The sequence below is a fragment of the Stenella coeruleoalba genome, assembly GCF_951394435.1.
Source record: "Stenella coeruleoalba genome assembly, chromosome: 6".
In the NCBI taxonomy this organism is placed as follows: domain Eukaryota; kingdom Metazoa; phylum Chordata; class Mammalia; order Artiodactyla; family Delphinidae; genus Stenella; species Stenella coeruleoalba.
Window position 1 is genome coordinate 65,071,982 of NC_137151.1, and position 20,494 is coordinate 65,092,475.

General features: G+C 39.3%; 1 protein-coding gene across 1 annotated transcript in view; it reads left to right on the forward strand.

Moving 5' to 3' along the window:
- Positions 1–20,494, forward strand: part of CERS6 (ceramide synthase 6) — a 320,859-nt gene that overhangs the window by 249,765 nt on the left and 50,600 nt on the right. Inside the window, exons 7-8 of the mRNA XM_079924293.1 lie at positions 15,366–15,494; positions 18,646–18,752. Coding sequence (XP_079780419.1) covers positions 15,366–15,494; positions 18,646–18,752 — 236 coding nt within the window. The remainder of the gene's footprint in view (positions 1–15,365; positions 15,495–18,645; positions 18,753–20,494) is intronic.

Here is a 20,494-nt window from a genome sequence, read left to right on the forward strand (position 1 = left end):
TCCCTGACTTGGTGAATTCCCTCCATTTCTATCCCCTTAAATATAAACAGACCCATCTCATATCGTTCTCTTTGGCCTCCCAAGAGGAGAAAGCTCTTCTACTCATGGCTAATCCTCACCTTTGCTCTTAATCCCCCTTTTCTTCCTGTCTTCTAGAAGTGACCTTGTTCTATTTGGTAGTCTCTCACTTACATGTGTTTTCAAAAGTGTCTTTGGGAGAGGACCTTCAAGATGGTGGAGGAGTAAGACGTGGAGATCACCTTCCTCCCCACAAATACATCAAAAATACATCTACATGTGGAACAACTACAGAACACCTACTGAACGCTGGCAGAAGACCTCAAACCTCCCAAAAGGCAAGAAACTCCCGCACGTACCTGGGTAGGGCAAAAGAAAACAGAATACACAGAGACAAAAGAATAGGGATGGGACCTGCACCTCTGGGAGGGAGCTGTGAAGGAGGAAAGGTTTCCACACACTAGGAAGCCCCTTCACTGGCGGAGATGGGGGGTGGGGGGGAAGCATCGGAGCCACAGAGAAGAGCGCAGAAACAGGGGTGCAGAGGGCAAAGCGGAGAGATTCCCGCACAGAGAGTCGGTGCCGACCAGCACTTACCAGCCTGAGAGGCTTGTCTGCTCACCCGCCGGGGCGGGCAGGGCTGGGAGCTGAGGCTCGGGCTTCAGAGGTCAGATCCCAGAGAGAGGACTGGGGTTGGTTGCGTGAACACAGCCTGAAGGGGGCTAGTGCACCACAGCTAGCCGGGAGGGAGTCCAGGAAAAAGTCTGGACCTGCCTAAGAGGCAAGAGACCATTGTTTCAGGGTGTGCGAGGAGAGGGGATTCAGAGCATCGCCTAAACGAGCTCCAGAGACGGGTGTGAGCCGTGGCTATCAGCGTGGACACCAGAGATGGGCATGAGACGCTAAGGCTGCTGCTGCAGCCACCAAGAAGCCTGTGTACGAGCACAGGTCACTATCCACACCCCCTTCCAGGGAGCCTGTCCAGCCCGCCACTGCCAGGGTCCCGAGATCCACGGACACGGATCCCAGGAGAACACATGGCGCGCCTCAGGCTGTTGCAATGTCATGCCGGCCTCTGCTGCCGCAGGCTCACCCCACATTCCGTACCCCTCCCTCCCCCCAGCCTGAGTGAGCCAGAGCCACCTAATCAGCTGTTCCTTTAACCCGGTCCTGTCTGAGCGAAGAACAGACACCCTCAGGCAACCTACACACAGAGGCGGGGCCAAATCCAAAGCTGAACCCCAGGAGATGTGTGAACAAAGAAGAGAAAGGGAATCTCTCCTAGCAGCCTCAGGAGCAGCAGATTAAATCTCCATAATCAACTTGATGTACCCTGCACCTGTGGAATACCTGAATAGACAACGAATCATCCCAAAATTGAGGCAGTGGACTTCGGGAGCAACTGTAGACTTGGGGTTTGCTTCCTGCATCTAATTTGTTTGTAGTTTTATGTTTATCTTAGTTTAGTATTTAGAGCTTATTATCATTGGTACATTTGTTTATTGATTTGGTTGCTCGCTTCCTTTTTTAAAATATATATATATATTTTTTTCTTTTTCCTTTTTGTGAGTGTGTATGCTTTTGTGTGATTTTGTCTGTATAAGTTTGCTTTTACCATTTTTCCTAGGGTTCTGTCTGTCCTTTTATTTTTTTAGTATAGTTTTTAGTGCTTGTTATCATTGGTGGCTTTGTTTATTGGCTTGGTTGCTCTCTTTTATTAAATTATTTTAACAATTTTTTTTATTTTATTATTTTTTTCTTTCTTTCATTTTTTCTTCTTTTCTCCCTTTTCTTCTGAGCCATGTGGCTGCCAGGGTCTTGGTGTTCTGGCCGGGTGTCAGGCCTGAGCCTCTGAGGTGGGAGAGCCAAGTTCAGGACATTGGTCCACCAGAGACCTCCCAGCCTCTTGTAATATCAATCAGCAAGAGCTCTCCAAGAGATCTCCATCTCAACACAAAGACCCAACTCCACTCAACGACCAGCAAGCTTCAGTGCTGGACACACCATGCCAAACAACTAGCAAGACAGGAACACAACCCCACCCATTAGCAGAGAGGCTGCCTAAAATCATAATAAGTTTACAGACACCCCAAAACACACCATTGCATATGGTCTTGCCACCAGAAAGACAACATCCAGCCTCATGCACCAGAACACAGGCACCAATCCCCTCCACCAGGAAGCCTACACAACCCACTGAACCAACCTTACCCACTGGGGGCAGACACCAAAAACAACGTGACTATGAACCTGCAGCCTGCGAAAAGGAGACCCCAAACACAGTAAGTTAAGCAAAATGAGAAGATAGAGAAGTACGCAGTAGATGAAGGAGCAAGGTAAAAACCCACCAGACCAAACAAATGAAGGAGAAATAGGCAGTCTACCTGAAAAAGAATTCAGAGTAATGACAGTAAAGATGATCCGAAATCTTGGAAATAGAATGGCGAAAATACAAGAAACGTTTAACAAGGATCTAGAAGGACTAAAGAGCAAACAAACAATGATGAACAACACAATAAATGAAATTAAAAATTCTCTAGAAGGAATCAATAGCAGAATAACTGAGGGAGAAGCACGGATAAGTGACCTGGAAGATAAAATAGTGGAAATAACTGCCACAGATCAGAATAAAGAAAAAAGAATGAAAACAATTGAAGACAATCTCAGAGACCACTGGGACAACATTAAACACACCAACATTCAAATTATAGGGGTCCCAGAAGAAGAAGAGAAAAGGAAAGGGGCTGAGAAAATATTTGAAGAGATTATAGTTGAAAACTTCCCTAATATGGAAAAGGAGATAGTCAATCACATCCAGGAAGCACAGAGAGTCCCATACAGGATAAATCCAAGGAGAAACACGCCAAGACACATATTAATCAAATTATCAAAAATTAAATACAAAGAAAAATATTAAAAGCAGCAAGGGAAAAACAACATAACATACAAGGGAGTCCCCATAAGGTTGACAGCTGATCTTTCAGCAGAAACTCTGCAAGCCAGAAGGGAGTGGCAGGACATATTTATAGTGATGAAAGGGAAAAACCTACAACCAAGATTACTCTACCCAGCAAGGATCTCATTTAGATTTGACGGAGAAATTAAAACCTTTGCAGACAAACAAAAGCTAAGAGAATTCAGCACCACCGAACCAGCTTTAAAACAAATGCTAAAGGAACTTCTCTAGGCAGGAAACACAAGAGAATGAGAAGACCTACAATAACAACCCCAGAACAATTAAGAAAATGGTAATAGGAACATACATATCGATAATTACCTTAAATGTAAATGGATTAAATGCTCCCACCAAAAGACATAGACTGGCTGAATGGATACAAAAACAAGACCCGTATATATGCTGTCTACAAGAGACCCACTTCAGACCTAGGGACACATACAGACTGAAAGTGAGGGATGGAAAGAATACTCCATACAAATGGAAATCAAAAGAAAGTTGGAATAACAATTCTCACATGAGACAAAATAGGCTTTAAAATAAGGACTATTACAAGAGACAAAGAAGGACACTACATAGTGATCAAGGGATCAATCTAAGAAGAAGATATGACAATTGTAAATATTTATGCACCCAACATAGGAGCACCTCAATACATAAGGCAAACACTAATAGCTATAATAAGGGAAATGGACAGTAACAGAATCATAGTAGGGGACTTTAACACCCTACTTTCACCAATGGACAGATCATCCAATATGAAAGTAAATAAGGAAACACAAACTTTAAATGATACATTAAACAAGATGGACTTAATCGATATTTATAGGACATTCCATCCAAAAACAGCAGATTACACTTTCTTCTCAAGTGCTCATGGAACAGTCTCCAGGATAGATCATCTCTTGGGTCACAAATCAAGCCTTGGTAAATTTAACAAAATTGAAATCATATCAAGTATCTTTTCTAGCCACAATGCTATAAGACTAGATATCAGTTACAGGAAAAAAACTGTAAAGAATACAAACACATGGAGGCTAGAGAATACACTACTAAATAACCAAGAGATCACTGAAGAAATCAAAGAGGGAATCACAAAATACCTAGAAACAAATGACAATGAAAACACGATGACCCAAAACCTATGGGATGAAGCAAACGCAGTTCTAAGGGAAGTTTATAGCAATACAATCCTACCTCAAGAAACAAGAAACATCTCAAATAAACAACCTAACCTTACACCTAAAGCAATTAGAGAAAGAAGAACCAAAAAAAACCCACAGTTATCAGAAGGAAAGAAATCATAAAGATCAGATCAGAAATAAATGAAAACAAAATGAGGAAAACAATAGTAAAGGTCAATAAACTAAAAACTGGCTCTCTGAGAAGACAAACAAAATTGATAAGCCATTAGCCAGACTCATCAAGAAAAAAAGGGAAAAGATTCAAATCAACAGAATTAGAAATGAAAAAGGAGAAGTAACAACTGACACTGCAGAAATACAAAGGATCATGAGAGATTACTACAGGCAACTGTATGCTGATAAAATGGAAAACCTGGAAGTAATGGACAAATTCTTAGAAAAGCACAACCTTCCGAGACTGAAACAGGAAGAAATAGAAAACATAGACAGACCAATCACAAGCACTGAAATTGAAACTGTGATTAAAAATCTTCCAAAAAACAAAAGCCCAGAACCAGATGGCTTCACAGACGAATTTTATCAAACATTTAGAGAAGAGCTAACCCGTATCCTTCTCAAACTCTTCCAAAATATAGCAGAGGGAGGAACACTCCCAAACTCATTCTACAAGGCCACCATCACCCTGGTACCAAAACCAGACAAAGATGTCACAAAAAAAGAAAACTACAGGCCAATATCACTGATGAACACTGATGCAAAAATCCTCAACAAAATACTAGCAAACAGAATCCAACAGCATATTAAAAGGATCATACAACATGATCAAGTGGGGTTTATTCCAGGAATGCAGGGATTCTTCAATATATGCAAATCAACCAATGTGGTACACCACATTAACAATTTGAAGGATAAAAACCATATGATCAATAGATGCAGAAAAACCTTTCGACAAAATTCAACACCCATTTATGATAAAAACTGCAGAAAGCAGGCATAGGGGGAACTCATCTCAACATAATAAAGGCCATATATGACAAACCCACAGCCAGTATCTTTCTCAATAATGAAAAACTGAAACCATTTCCACTAAGATCAGGAAAAAGACAAGGTTGCCCACTCTCACCACTATTATTCAACATAGTTTTGGAAGATACAGCCACGGCAATCAGAGAAGAAAAAGAAATAAATGGAATCCAAATCAGAAAAGAAGAAGTAAAACTGTCACTGTTTGCAAATGACATGATGGTATACATAGAGAATCCTAAAGATGCTACCAGAAAACTACTAGAGCTAATCAATGAATTTGGTAAAGTAGCAGGATACAAAATTAATGCACAGAAATCTCTTGCATTCCTATACACTAATGATGAAAAATCTGAAAGAGAAATTAGATAAACACTCCCATTTACCATTGCAACAAAAAGGAAAAAATACCTAGGAATAAACCTACCTAAGGAGACAAAAGACTTGTATACAGAAAACTATAATACACTGATGAAAGAAATTAAAGATAATACAAACAGATGGAGAGATATACCATGTTCTTGGATTGGAAGAATCAACATTGTGAAAATGACTATACTACCCAAAGCAGTCTACAGATTAAGTGCAATCCCTATCAAACTACAAATGGCATTTTTCACAGAACTAGAACAAAAAATTTCACAATTTGTATGGAAACACAAAAGACCCCGAATAGCCAAAGCAATCTTAACAAAGAAAAACGGAGCTGGAGGAATCAGGCTCCTGGACTTCAGACTTTACTACAAAGCTACAGTAATTAAGACAGTATGATACTGGCACAAAAACAGAAATATAGATCAATGGAACAGGATAGAAAGCCCAGAGGTAAACCCACGCAAATATGGTCACCTTATCTTTGATAAAGGAGGCAGGAATATACAGTGGAGAAAAGACAGCCTCTTCAATAAGCAGTGCTGGGAAAACTGGACAGCTCCATGTAAAAGAATGTAAATTAGAACACTCCCTAACACCATATACAAAAGTAAACTCAAAATGGATTAAAGCCCTAAATGTAAGGCCAGACACTATAAATCTCTTAGAGGAAAACATAGGCAGAACACTCCATGACATAAATCACAGCAAGATCCTTTTTGACCCACCTCCTAGAGAAATGGAAATAAAAAGAATAATAAATAAATGGGGCCTAATGAAACTTAAAAGTTTTTGCACAGCAAAGGAAACCATAAGACAAAAAGACAACCCTCAGAGTGGGAGAAAATATTTGCAAACGAAGCAACTGGCAAAGGATTAATCTCCAAAATTTACAAGCAGCTCATGCAGCTCAATATGCAAAAAAAGAAACAACCCAGTCCAAAAATAGGCAAAAGACCTAAATAGACATTTCTCCAGAGAAGATATACAGATTGCCAACAAGCACATGAAAGGGTGCTCAACATCATTAATCATTAGAGAAATGCAAATCAAAACTACAATGAGGTATCATCTCACACCTGTCAGAATGGCCATCATCAAAATATCTACAGACAGTAAATTCTGGAGAGGGTGTGGAGAAAAGGGAACCCTCTTGCACTGTTGGTGGGAATGTAAATTGATACGGCCACTATGGGGAACAGTATGGAGCTTCCTTAAAAAACTAAAAATAGAACTACCATACGACCCAGCAATCCCACTACTGGGCCTATTCCCTGAGAAAACCATAATTCAAAAAGAGTCATGTACCACAATGTTCATTGCAGCTCTATTTACAATAGCCAGGACATGGAAGCAACCTAAGTGTCCACTGACAGATGAATAGATAAAGAAGATGTGGCACATATGTATAATAGAATATTACTCAGCCATAAAAAGGAACGAAATTGAGTTATTAGTAGTGAGGTGGATGGACCTAGAGGCTGTCATTCAGAGTGAAGTAGGTCAGAAAGCGAGAGAGGGGCATGGACATATATACACTACCAAATGTAAAATAGATAGCTAGTGGGAAGCAGCCACATAGCACAGGGAGATCAGCTCGGTGCTTTGTGTCCACCTAGTGGGATGGGATAGGGAGGGTGGGAGGGAGATGCAAGAGGGAGGAGATATGGGGACATGTGTATATTTATAGCTGATTGACTTTGTTATAAAGCAGAAACTAACACACCATTGTAAAGCAATTATACTCCAATAAAGATGTGAAAAAAAAGAAAAAAGTGTCCTCTTTCACTGCCCCATTCCATATTGTTGTCTTTCCTTCTGTGCGTGTTTCTGAGAAGCAGCCCACAGTGATCGGAGCCTGAGCTCTGGAGTCACACAGAACTGGATGCAGACCTGCCTGTGGCCTGTCCTTACTGTGTAACTCTGAAAAAATTACGTCACTTTTCTGTGCCTCAGTTTCTTTATAAATGGCGTTCGAACAGTACTTACCTTATGTGGAGGTTGTTGAGAATAAATCTCAGTGTCAGAATCTCTGAAGCCTGAGAATTAGTAGGCAAATCTCAGGGTAGATAGAAGTTCACCAGGTAATCAAGTTGGAGTGGGGCTTGGAGAAAAGAAGAGAATACACAAGAATTCCATCCAGGAAAACAGAAACAAAGACAAAAAAACCCTGAAGGGCCAGAGGCCTGCATGGGGGCAAGAAAGTTGGCAAGTGAATTCTGCACGTAGAGTTCTGTCTGTGAAGGGAGTTGGGGAGCTCAGGCTGCTGAAGGAAGAGGGATTAGAAGCGAAGACTGATGACAATAATAAGAGTTTCCCGTCACCCCTCCTGACAACTTACAACATAATCCCAACCTGGCTGACCTAAAGGAGACTTCTTCCATCTTCCATCTAAAGCACCAAGTTGAGACCTTGATGGCGTATTGTCATTTGGGACCCCAAGGGCGTTACAGTAGATATGAGGATGATGGCTTTTCCGTCCTGATTTTAGTTGAACACAGTCTGCCCCCTACTGATCATTCTGGACGTTTTCAACCTGAATGGGTTTACTTGATATTAAGTGTTGCCCTTGCCTTTTTCCTCCTGAAAAAAAAGAGTAAAGTTTGTTAACCTGCATATCACTTAAGACTGTTATGTTGAGTATATTTTAAATGTCTCAGAAGTGACCCTTCTGGCATTAAAAGCTGTACAAAGTAGTGTGGCTGGGCCAAGAGTAGTTATTTATTTAGTTAGTTTAAATATTTATTTATTTTTGTCTGCGTTGGGTCTTCGTTGGTGCACGCGGGCTTTCTCTAGTTTCAGCGAGCGGGGGCTACTCTTCTGCGTTGCGCGGGCTTCTCGTTGCAGTGGCTTCTCTTGTTGCGGAGCACAGGCTCTAGGCGTGCAGGCTCAGTAGTTGTGGCTCTCGGGCTCTAGAGCACAGGCTCAGTAGTTATGGAGCATGGGCTTAGTTGCTCCCCGGCATGTGGAATCTTTCCGGACCAGGGCTCAAACCCGTGTCCCCTGCATTGGCACGCGGATTCTTTTTTTTTTTTTTTTTTTTTTTTTTTTTGCGGTACACGGGCCTCTCACTGTTGTGGCCTCTCCCGTTGCGGAGCACAGGCTCCGGACGCGCAGGCTCATCGACCATGGCTCACGGGCCCAGTCGCTCCGCGGCATGTGGGATCCTCCCGGACCGGGGCACGAACCTGTGTCCCCTGCATCGGCAGGCGGACTCTCAACCACTGCGCCACCAGGGAAGTCCTGGCACGCGGATTCTTAACCACTGCACCACCAGGGAAGCCCCAAGAGTAGTTTAAACAGAGCCCAGATGATGTATATAAGCCCAGATGATGTATATAACGGCCTGCAACTTCTGGAGCTTGTAATTTGGCAAGACTTGTAGTTATGGAGAACATCTCAATACAAAGATTCAATGAGAAAAAAGACGTGTGTATAATTAAGGAAAATAGCTACATCATTTGAAAGCAGAGTGCATTTGGAGAGTGTACTTTCAATGGGAAGAGGAAAGGAAAGCAGGGAGGAGGACTCCAGGGAGTTGTAAATTAAGTTCTGAGCTCTGGCCAGGCACAGTGGAGGGTATTGGGGGCACTGTCTTACTGTGTTCTATTGTGCAAATAAAATTTTATTGCATCTTTTTCCACAGTAATAAAATCAATTAAAGATTAAATATCAGCTAAATAATTCATAGTAGATGAGATTATATGACTTCTTGATGTTAAAATGTGCCACAAATGTTACACAGGAGAAAGATTGGGTAAACACTGCTTACGCAGAAGTACTTTATTTCATTTATGTATGTTCCCAGAAGCTCTGAAGTAATGGCACATGTAGCAGTAGAGAGAGTAATATATTGCATCCGGACAGGCAGCTCTTGTTTCTACAAAAGCTCAAGCTTTTTCTGAAGAAGCTCCTCGATTTTAAAATGATCTTGAAGTTGTAGTTATAGTTTATCATGAGAATTTTGATGGAGATACCTGCCAAAACTCTTTTTATTTTAATGATTTATCTGAATTTTGAAAGTAATAATGGGTTACTTCTGAATAGCTATGAAAATTAAACCTCTTACATATTCTGTATCTAAAGAAAATGTGATGAAGCCAGCCTTGAGCCTATGCAATTGCCACATCTCAAATTACATGGCTGAGTTTCCCATGTTATGCCTTTTGATGTGGCTCTAAGGCAGGGCTCATCAAACTTTTCTGTAAAGGGCCTGCTAGTAAATATTTTAAACTTGGAGGCTGTATAGTCTCTGTTGCAACCACTTAACTCTACCACTGTAGCAAGCACACTGCCATAAACAATAATTAAACAAATGGATGTGGCTGTGTTCTAATAAAACATTATTTACAAAAACAAATGAGGGCCAGATTTGGCCTGGAGGCCATAGTGTGTCTTTCTCTGCTCTAAAGTTGAGTCACCTGTACACACAAATTTGGTGAACAGTGAGGATGTCAGCTCTGAGAATGGCTAGTAGAGATATTCACATCACATCAGTATATATATATATATATTTTTTTTAATTAATTAATTTATTTATTTATTTATTTTTTTTTGCGGTACACGGGCCTCTCACTGTTGTGGCCTCTCCCGTTGCGGAGCACAGGCTCCGGACACGCAGGCTCAGCGGCCATGGCTTACGGGCCTAGCCGCTCCGCGGCATGTGGGATCTTCCCGGAACGGGGCACAAACCCGTGTCCCCTGCATCGGCAGGCAGACTCTCAACCACTGCGCCACCAGGGAAGCCTATCAGTATATATTTTTAAAACATTTTGATAGTAACAGTAGCAAGTTTAAAGTCTTTAACCAATTAATTTCTTAGCACTTACTATTTTTAGAATTATATTTGTAGGAGACAGGTATCTCCCTCAAGGACCTAAATCTGTATATATTTAGGCCCAAAGGTGGAAAATCTAGTCTATTGGGGGAAAAAAGTGTAAAAATAAATTTGACTTTAGATTTTGTGTGAATGAGGTTTTGTTCATGGACTGCTTTTAGAGATGAGATAATTGAATCATTCCTGCCAGGACTCCTCTACTTTATAATTAAACGTTTCCCAAATAAATCACAATTTTTCATCCATTTCCAGATTTTCCCATAAATATTTACACCAGAGTGCATAGGCTATACATGAGAATGAGAGCGAACTTTAGTTACAATTTTTGAAGAACTTGTTATTTGAAATACCTTTCTTTAAATGGCACATTTAACTGGTTCTCTTTAGAGTGAGCCAAAACTCAAGGCCAGCTAAAAATATAACCAAGTAAATGTGGGAGATTCCAGATACCCAAAGGTTGACATTTACATTTACATACATTATATGAACTCCTTGCATCGTGCACTGGTAAGAGAAAGGTATAATTTTCAAGTTGCCTAATATGGGGCAAATCAGAATCAACTGATTTTTATAAATCACTCTGAGTATACTTTCATTGCAGTCATTGTCTTTACAACCTGGACAGTTTTGTAGTCGTTTGTTTCTTTGCTTTTTAAGAGGAATATATATATATATATATATATATATATATATATATATACACACATACTCTTAGTCAGGACTTTAGCTATCCATAGCCAGAGGTTGAAAATCTATTATATTTTCATATTCCCTCAATGGGAAAAGTATTTAACTACGATGATTCTTGTCACACGTAAGTCTTATCTGAAGTTCTCCCCATCTCCGTGAGTGGAGGGGGAACCTGAGTGGACACTCTCCCCTGCACGTTTCCAAGTAACAGGCTTGAAGTACACTTCCTGCACAGCCACATTGCTCCCCATCATTCTGAGTTTTACCCCCGGGTTGCACAATCGCCAGGGAAGAAATAGGGAGAGTGTTATTGAATCTCTAGAAAAAAAGAGCATGTTACTCTGTTAAAAGTCCTACTAATTTCTTTGTACCTTGAAGACTCAAATAAGAAAACTGTTGTTTTAAAAAAACAAAACACACAGAAATGAGAGATTTCTATTACTGCTATAGTTGCCATAAAATGAAATCAGTTTCAAATTATGTTTCTGTCCCTCTGTTCCATAGAGAGTTTGAAAATCTGTTAAATGGTTGACCTGGTATTACCTGATTTCTATTCATGAGTTAGAGTATGTTTATTAATGATATTTATTTATGATATTTATTAAATTTGGGAAAGCTGGCACATGTCATTTGCATTCAAGAAAGAAGAGTCTTTTCTTTGTCTTGCATAGTGGTATGTCATATTTTTCACCATACGTGAGCATCTAAATCAGCCATCACTTAAAACCTTCGTCTTCTTACTCCTTTTTGAGAAGGTTCACCAGTGCTTTTCTTTATTGTTACAAAGATTATTCCCAAAAGAAACTGCATAAAATTGTTAATACTTTATCCAGCAAATGAGAATTTAGAGAACAAGTTTCTTATTTGTAGTGAGTTGTTTAAAAATGAGAATAGAGTTAATTTTGCTCTCATAAAAATATGTATATCAAGGTGAATTTTTGGTGCTTCCTGAAAAGCCTGGTGCTTTCCTCAAAGCCTCTTTCAGCCTGACCATTGCAAATGGAGTTGCATCACATAGAACATCAGACTTATGTCTTAATGAGAGGGTGACCTCTCTGGCCCTTTGATGCCGATCTTTTATTGTGCAGAGAATTCCCCTGGAGAACTGAGTTAAGGATGCCGATTCTCATTTTAAGAGTCGGGGATGGAGCCCAAGTAGCTACAGGTTTACTTGCACCTACGAGTTTCTGATGTGAAAGCTACACAGAACAGACTGAGACTCTGTTCTGGGTTCGCTAAATGTCATTCAGAAATATAATAAGGAAAAAACAGCGTTTTCTTACCAACTTCTGGTATTAAAATGAATGGCTTTTCCTTGAATCTTTTCATTTTAGGCTTATTCTAATCGTGCTTGAGTCAAGTCCATATCTATTTTTTCCCCTTGTCTCTGATAATTAACGTAGGAGAAGCCACTGGAATGAGGGGCTGGGGTCAGGGTAAATATCAGGAAGGGAATGTAGAAGGACCCCTTGACTAGAGCTATGAATGTATCCAGAAACCATATGGCAGAATGACAGGAGGTTGGGGACCACTGATGCAGGTAGCCAGGCCAGTTGTCAATTTTGTCTAAGGACTTTGGGATCTGTCTTCAATATGAGGGCCAACAAGAAATCACAATCTCTACCTAACTGATGCTACTGAAAATGGAAGGAAATATTCTCAGCCTAAAATGCTAAGTTTCCTGCCACTTGCCTGTACCCAGTCACTTTCAGCAGTAACAAACATGAGGATGGGCATTTCCCACCATGCACTGATAAAGTGTAAATTGACAATTCATTTAAAAACTGTTATTTGGACCAGATTCACTGCCTATTCAAAAAAATGTGTCAGGGTGAGGGAATGAGAGTAACAAAAAATATTGATTGCAGGGATTTTATTAAAGGTATTTCATTGTGTATAATGCTTTCTGAAGCAGAAGTGTAAAAGACAAAATCCATTATTCATGCTTTTCATGTTCATACAGATATGACAGTATAATGAAAATTGGTCTTCTGCAATGAGCATAGCTTTGAGCCCCTCAGTCATAAATGTTTTCTAGGACCAGGGGATTTATATGCAAAAATCATCTTCACAAAGCAAACTTTGTCTGAAAAATAAGGCTTTTGTTTTTAGGACAGCCTTGCTATATTGCCAAGGGCATTGTCTTATTTATTGACATATATATCAGATACATGTTAGGAAACTGAATTATAAAATGACCCGAATCCTCCATACGTGTTTTAATCAGTTTATGTTTATTCATTTTAAAATTAAATCGAGAAAACCTCTTCTCTTTCAGTGAATCAAGAGCAATCATTTAGGGCTAAACAATGAGAAATGTGGAAAGTTAGGTACTCAGCTAGTTAGACTTTAAAATCTGTGAATTCAGCATGGGCGAATATAAACTCAGTGAACTGTTGAATTAGCACTCTGTGTTTTTATTTAATTATGTTTATGAAACAGTATAAAATATCAGTTGATAGGTTAGCTCCACTTTAATTGATCCATTGTTTTGAAGTAGCTATTGTCTGGTAGATCACTCTATGCCAGGTGATACATTTCTGATAACAGCCTGTAGTGAAGAGATTTCATCTTCCCGTGGGAAACGTTATCAAAGCAATTTTTCTCGTATGCCTTAGGCATTTTGGTATTGTTCAACTCTAATGCTTTAGGAAAATCCTAGACACTACAAAAGCATCAGAGAAAATCAAGAGAAGTAGGTAAAACTGGTAAGTTGAGTCAGATTATCATTAGTTACTTTCAGGATCTAAACAAAAAATATTGTTTAAATGTTTTAAAACCATTTTAAAGTCATCATAGTTGACCTTTCAGACCCCAAACTGTTTGACATCAACAGCATATGTATGTGTGCACACACTTGCTCTCTTTTTCTCTCTCCCTCAGTTGCAAAATATGCGTCTCATTTTGGCTAATTTATCTCTACATGAATGGCCCATAAGAGAGTAGTCCTCTTTCTCCATGGTTTCAAGTAGATCATCATTAGGGCTAGTCCTGGCATTTAAGCCCCAGAGAAGTTCAAGTTTACTCTGGGAGAAATTCAGATTAAATAAGAGTAAAAATATCAGTAAGAGAGACACCATTTCTAAGCAACAGAAATTCCATGTTACAATAAACCAGGTGGCCAGAAGATACATCAGTACCAGAGAAAGATGATCTTTTCACATGGGCCAAGAAGCAGCTCCCTTGAAGTTGACCAAAATGAGGATGGCCAGCTTACCATTACTTTTGCCAATTATTTTTTTCTAATGACTGTAGATGGATAATGGTTAAAATTGAGAGCTTGTTTGTGTAGGACCTATCAGAAAGGCCAACATATTATGATTCTTATTTTAACATCTCATTGGGCATATTCCAGGAGAAGGATGCCATATCTCCATCCACTCATAGTCAGAGAAGTGGTCTAGTTGGACCTGCACTGCTACCCAAAAGATTTTCCTAAAGCACAAATCCAAGTAATACCTTCCTTTGCTTAAAACCTGTTGACTGAAAAAAAAGGCACAACCTAAAAGTTGAGAATTATATAATAAAACATAATTCTCACATCGTCAAATATATGACGGACAAAACTGAGTCCTTAAGCTGGGGACAGAGCATCTCCAATCACTCTGAGAGATTGCTCCGAAGAGACAAAGGGGGAGCCAGAATATATAGGGTTTTTTGCAACAAACACCAGGTAGTCGGAACATCAAAAGATTACTGTTAATGAAAGAAAACCAGATACCTCAAGTTAAGGAATTTAGCTCTTTTCTGTATATGGGAAGATGCAAGAGTCTGGGCTCCCTGGAATCGTTCCTTCGATATGCACCTCAGCTATCTGGGGCCAGTATCCTGTGCTTTCTCATCCTGAGTCTCCTCAGGGTGCACTGTCAGGGGTGGCTGCAGCAGCTGACTGCTAGATGGGGGTCATCCTGTTTCCATCCTGAGTTTTCCCAGGGCTCACTCTAGGGGAGGCTGTAATGTGATGGCTTGATGGCTACAACATCCTTTGTTTACTGATACGGCAGGCAATATTTTTCATTCACCAAATCCTATGGCAGTTTCTCCCATAGCTTCAAATTCCTTGGCTTCTTACAAAACACGCTTTATGATTTGGCCTTAGTCCTGGTGTTGATCACATTTTCCACAGTCACTGGTGTCCTGTGTTTCTCTCCCAGGACTCAGTAAACTCTCAAAAGTGTAGAACTATCTCTTACTCACATTAGTGTTCCCAGTGCTGGGCCCATAGAGAGCCTTAAAATTATTGGATGAATGGTTGAATAGATGAATGGAAAAGCTGCGTTGCTGCGAAGTCCTAACTAACATGCCTGTGTCTTCTCCTTCCCAGGACTTTGGCGTCATGTTCCTGCATCATCTTGTATCTATTTTTTTGATTACCTTTTCATATGTCAACAACATGGCCCGAGTAGGGACCCTAGTCCTCTGTCTCCATGATTCAGCCGACGCTCTTCTAGAGGTAAAAGTTTTCTTTCTTCTGTAAGAAGACAAAATCTGGAATTCAGGATATCCCCCAGATCATCAGTTTTTCTAGGGTCTGATAGATGGTGCTGGGAGAAGTTAGTACATGACTGCTTTGAAACTGCGGAGTGTTTCTTTGTAGGTTAAATTGGTGAAAGTGAGACTTTAGTATATAAAGTGGTGTGCAAAAAACGTTCACCAAGTTAGCATTCTTTATTAATAGAATAATAAAAACCTTAACCCTTCCACACCTAAGGAATGAGTGTTTTACAATAGGAAAATTACTATTTGAATAGGTTTTGTTTCTAGTGTTACAGGTTTCACACTGATTTATCTGGGAAGCGTATATAGCTCAGTTTAGTTAGTAATAGTACATCCTGATGAAATTAATGAGTAGTCATAGTTTTTATTATAATATATATATTATCCTAGTATTTTTATAGTGAAAGTATATATGAATTACAAATTTTATATAAAAACTATGTTTTCTGTGCATGTAAGTATTAAGAATATCTGAGGAAATATTGGTTGCACTTTGATTAAGTTTCTAAACCATTATCACTTAAAATTACTAAAGTAGCAAAAAAAAAGAAAAAGAAAAATGCTTCTAGCATATTTCAAAAGATAAAATCCCAAGTAAAATTTTGATGTGGTATTTACTTTTAATCATGGCCTCCATGAAGAGACATACTCAATAAGGTTATATAACTATAGTGTTTTTCATTTTAGTCCTAAGAAATTTATATAGCTGGTCAAAAATGAACTTACCAGAGTACAAATTCCATGTAGAAATGGATCTTAGAATCGGTATGTTTATTTTTTATTCCTGTTGGCTCACAGTTCTGCCCCTTTGAAGCATGTGCTATCACTGTGAATGTAGAATAGAGATGCCCTCAAGTAATTATTTGTTATTCCAATATAAGCAGAAATTCCAGGCCATAAAATTGAATCTGCTATAAAGGCAATTAGTCAAGGTTTGAAGTGTATACAGCACTTCATTAAAGACTCTGGTCCCTATAAGGTTATGAAACAGAAAAGTAGTCCTAATGGGTTGGATATGTCAGATGATAGTTTGGCGCTATGGTTTTTAAGTGAGTCAAGCTAGATTCTATTCAGCACATTTTTTTTTTCTTTCTTTTTTGCGGTACGCGGGCCTCTCACTGTTGTGGCCTCTCCCGTTGCGGAGCACAGGCTCCGGACGCACAGGCTCAGCAGCCATGGCTCACGGGCCCAGCCGCTCCACGGCATGTGGGATCTTCCCAGACTGGGGCACGAACCCGTGTCCCCTGCATCAGCAGGTGAACTCCCAAACACTGCGCCACCAGGGAAGCCCTCAGCACATTTTTTTAAAGGAGAAATAAAACTAGTATAAAGGCAATTTCCTGAAAATCAGTTACCATGTGGTTAAATCCTAAGTATGCTTGAAGGTAGAAATTTATATAGCAATATACAGTTTTAAAGTCAATCCTGTATAATCTGCCACCTCTAATGTCTGGGGAAATGGATGGCATAGTGCTTGGCAGAGCCATAATTCAGAAAATGTGGGTTGAATCATCATCCACCACTTTTATCTAGAAAAGAAAAATAATCCAGAAATCCCAGTCATGTGGCTTAAAAGCAAATGTTCTTCATCATTTGGATTCTCTTTGACATCATAAAATAATGCTTGAGAATATCCAAATAATGAGATATGTTGACTCTTCAAAGTGGAATCTATGGCTTAGACATTTCAGAAAAATGGATGTTTAATGCTTTTTTTATTGAATACTGGTGAATGAATGTAAAAGAAAGCTACGTGGTTTACGTAGCCAGAAGGAGGCAGAAGATGCTTTTTTTCTTTCTTAGTATAAGTTGTGGTGTCACATCCAAAGTATGCATGAAATTAAAAGTTCATAATCCTGGCTTCCACTCAGTTAATAGATATTTCCCCTTAGGAATATATTTCTCTGGTAGCTTTTTATTTTACTTAAAGCTATTAAATTACAGCTTCTGTGGATACTGTCAACAATCCTTTCAAGTTTGACTCAGCTAATTTAACTTTACAAGAAGTAGAAAATAATGTTATGAATTTAAAAGACCTCTTCGATTTATAACCCTGTGTGTGGGTACTGTGAATTATATGTGAAAATGTAAAAAGCAGTAATCAAGGACAATTATGTTTTCAGTGTCACCTGTTCTTACTTAGAATCATCTATAAAAAGTAGATGGCAGGGACTTCCCTGGTGGTCCAGCGGTTGAGGCTCCACGCTTCCAATGCAGGGGGCGCGAGTTCAGTCTCTGGGCAGGGAATTAGATCCCGCATGCCACACCTAAAGATCCCACAGGCAGATCCCGAGTGCCATAACTAAGACCCGGTGCAGCCAAATAAATAAATAAATTTTTTTTTTTTAAAGTAGATGGTAGAGAAAGGGATGCATTTCTTCCTTCGACTAATTTATAATATAAAAAGTGGTCCCTTAAATCACTACCATAAATTATTAGTGTACTTCTCACAGACATTCTGAACATGAGTGACTTTCATCTAGAAAATGACCCATTCATGTAAATTTGAAAATTGTACCCAAGTGGATTCGCTGAAATAATGTGATCTTGACACATTCATTTCTAAATTTGTGAGGATAAGCCAGGAAACTGTCTCCCCAGAGCACTCCTTATACCTGTTTAAGGAAAACCTATCATTCTAAGTAGAAAGGGGGAGAAAAATGCAGGAAGGCTCAATATTCTCTATAAAGTTCGTGACCTTAGTGTTTGGGACTCATTAAAAGTTTAAAGGATTATGTAGCAGTTTCTGTTTTGACCTCTTATGCCAAATTCCTGTTTTGGCGTCTTTGGCTTGCTAAGATCATCTGTAATGCAAGAATTTCATATTTTTCTGTTTTCCTGAAATCAACCATATAATTGAATTTTTCAGGTTGCTGAATATTTTATTAAATCTCTGACAGTCAGTAGTTCTACTTATGGTTAATATCACATTTCACTCGACTTATGGGTAATTTATAAATATGATACATGATGCATGACATTTCAAAGTAGCAGGCAGTTTTATGCCTCTGGTAGGTTATATCTTAAAGGAGACTCATGCATATTGAAAGAAGCTTTTCATTTATCAATTTAACTAAATTAATCTGTCACATTTCTTCCTTTCATAGGCTGCCAAAATGGCAAATTACGCCAAGTTTCAGAAAATTTGTGATCTCCTGTTTGTTATGTTTGCCATGGTTTTTATCACCACACGACTGGGTATATTTCCACTCTGGTGAGTATGCCAGTCTTCTTTCCAATAAAGGCGCCCCATCCAGATAGGTTTTATGAACCATTTTCCTGTTGAATTTCACTCCAGATACTTAGTAAGAAGTTTAAAGAAAGCGAGGGAGGGACTCAAGAAACAGCTTGATTTCTTCTTCCAGAAGGGGGTTGCATTCTTTACGGATATTTTCCACAGGATCGTTAGAGAAGGATGTGGCTTATGTAGGTTCTTAAGCCACAGGAAGCTGTCTGCCATTTTAGGCTCCAATCTAGAGTATGATTCAAAAACCTTAGCCATGAAAGTTTGAATTAAGAAAGGAAATATGGTGTTGCAGTCAGTTAGATATCAGGGATCATCCTGTACCAGGGGTTCACCAAAGGTTGTCCCTGGACCCCCAGCAGCAGCAACTGTCACCTCTGGACTTGTTAGAAATGCAACCTATTGGTCCCCACCCACCCCAGACCTACTGAATCGCAGACTCTGGAGATGGGGCCTGGCAATCTGGATTTTGATACGCCTTCCTGATGATTCTGCTACACATTAAAGTTTGAGAACCACCGTCCTGTATAATTCTCCTCATCAGCTGCATTTATAACTAAAGCAACTGGAAAGTATAACTCAAAAGTAACCCTTAAAATGATCTCTGACCCCTTAATGTCTGGATGTCATTAGCTAAGAAAAAGATAATGACAGATTTGGATGGAATTTGACAATCCTTTCTATAGAAAATAGGTCCACTGTCATTAATTTTTATGGAAGGCTATTACTTCTAGAAAAAAGTGATCCCTCCATATCACTTAAAGTCTACCATTGATGGCAGATTTCTTTCCATTTTGAGAAATTGATCTGAATGGGAAATGACAGCAACGGAAATTGGAGAAAGTGGAGAAATGAAGGGCTGCCTTTTCAGTCCAATAGGAAATTACAAAAATAAAGTTGGGGCTTTTAAGCGAGTAACATCTATCACTGAGGTTCCGTAAACAAATTAATCTCACACACACACACACACACACACACACACACACACACACACACACCTTCTCCTTGAGGCTGGCAGCTCTTTCTCATACTTACTTATTATGAAAATCGTATCCCAGCAGCAGTGCTGTGTATTGGCAACAGGCATATATAAAATGTCATTATAGTTTTATATGATTGTAGGTAGCAAACATTGAAGTAATTTTGAATATAATGCATCTATAATTATTTCAGGATTGGAGCTCTTTCAAGATTACTAGCAGAACTAGTGGTAGGAATTTAAATAGAAGGAAGTCAAGCAAAATCCAGGAAAAATATCTCAAAAGAATAATAGAAAACTTTTCCTGCTTAGGATTTCTGAGAGAACCTGAATTTTAAAGAAGTAAGAATCACTATCAAGTACTTTCATTTGCTTATTTCCCTGTAAGGATGGAGTTAACGTTGAGATGTATCTCTTCTCCTCCTTTCTAGCTAAGGTGCAAAAGCTCTTCAGGTTTAGACAGCAATGAGTTACCTAGAACATAAACTCAAAATATAGAAATTACGTAATGCTGCTAATGAATAACTCACGGGTATGCCCTGTGATGATGATATAAACCAGCTGCTTAGAAAAATCCTTGTAACCAAATACACAACAAGAGCTGATATTGCAAATGCTGGAGGGCTTCTGCTACCACGGCCCTTAGCGCAGCCAAGTTTTTCAAAAAGCAACTTGTGGAGGGAAATGTTTTATTGTTTGGGAGACAAGAAGTAATTTCTGTATACCTGCTGCC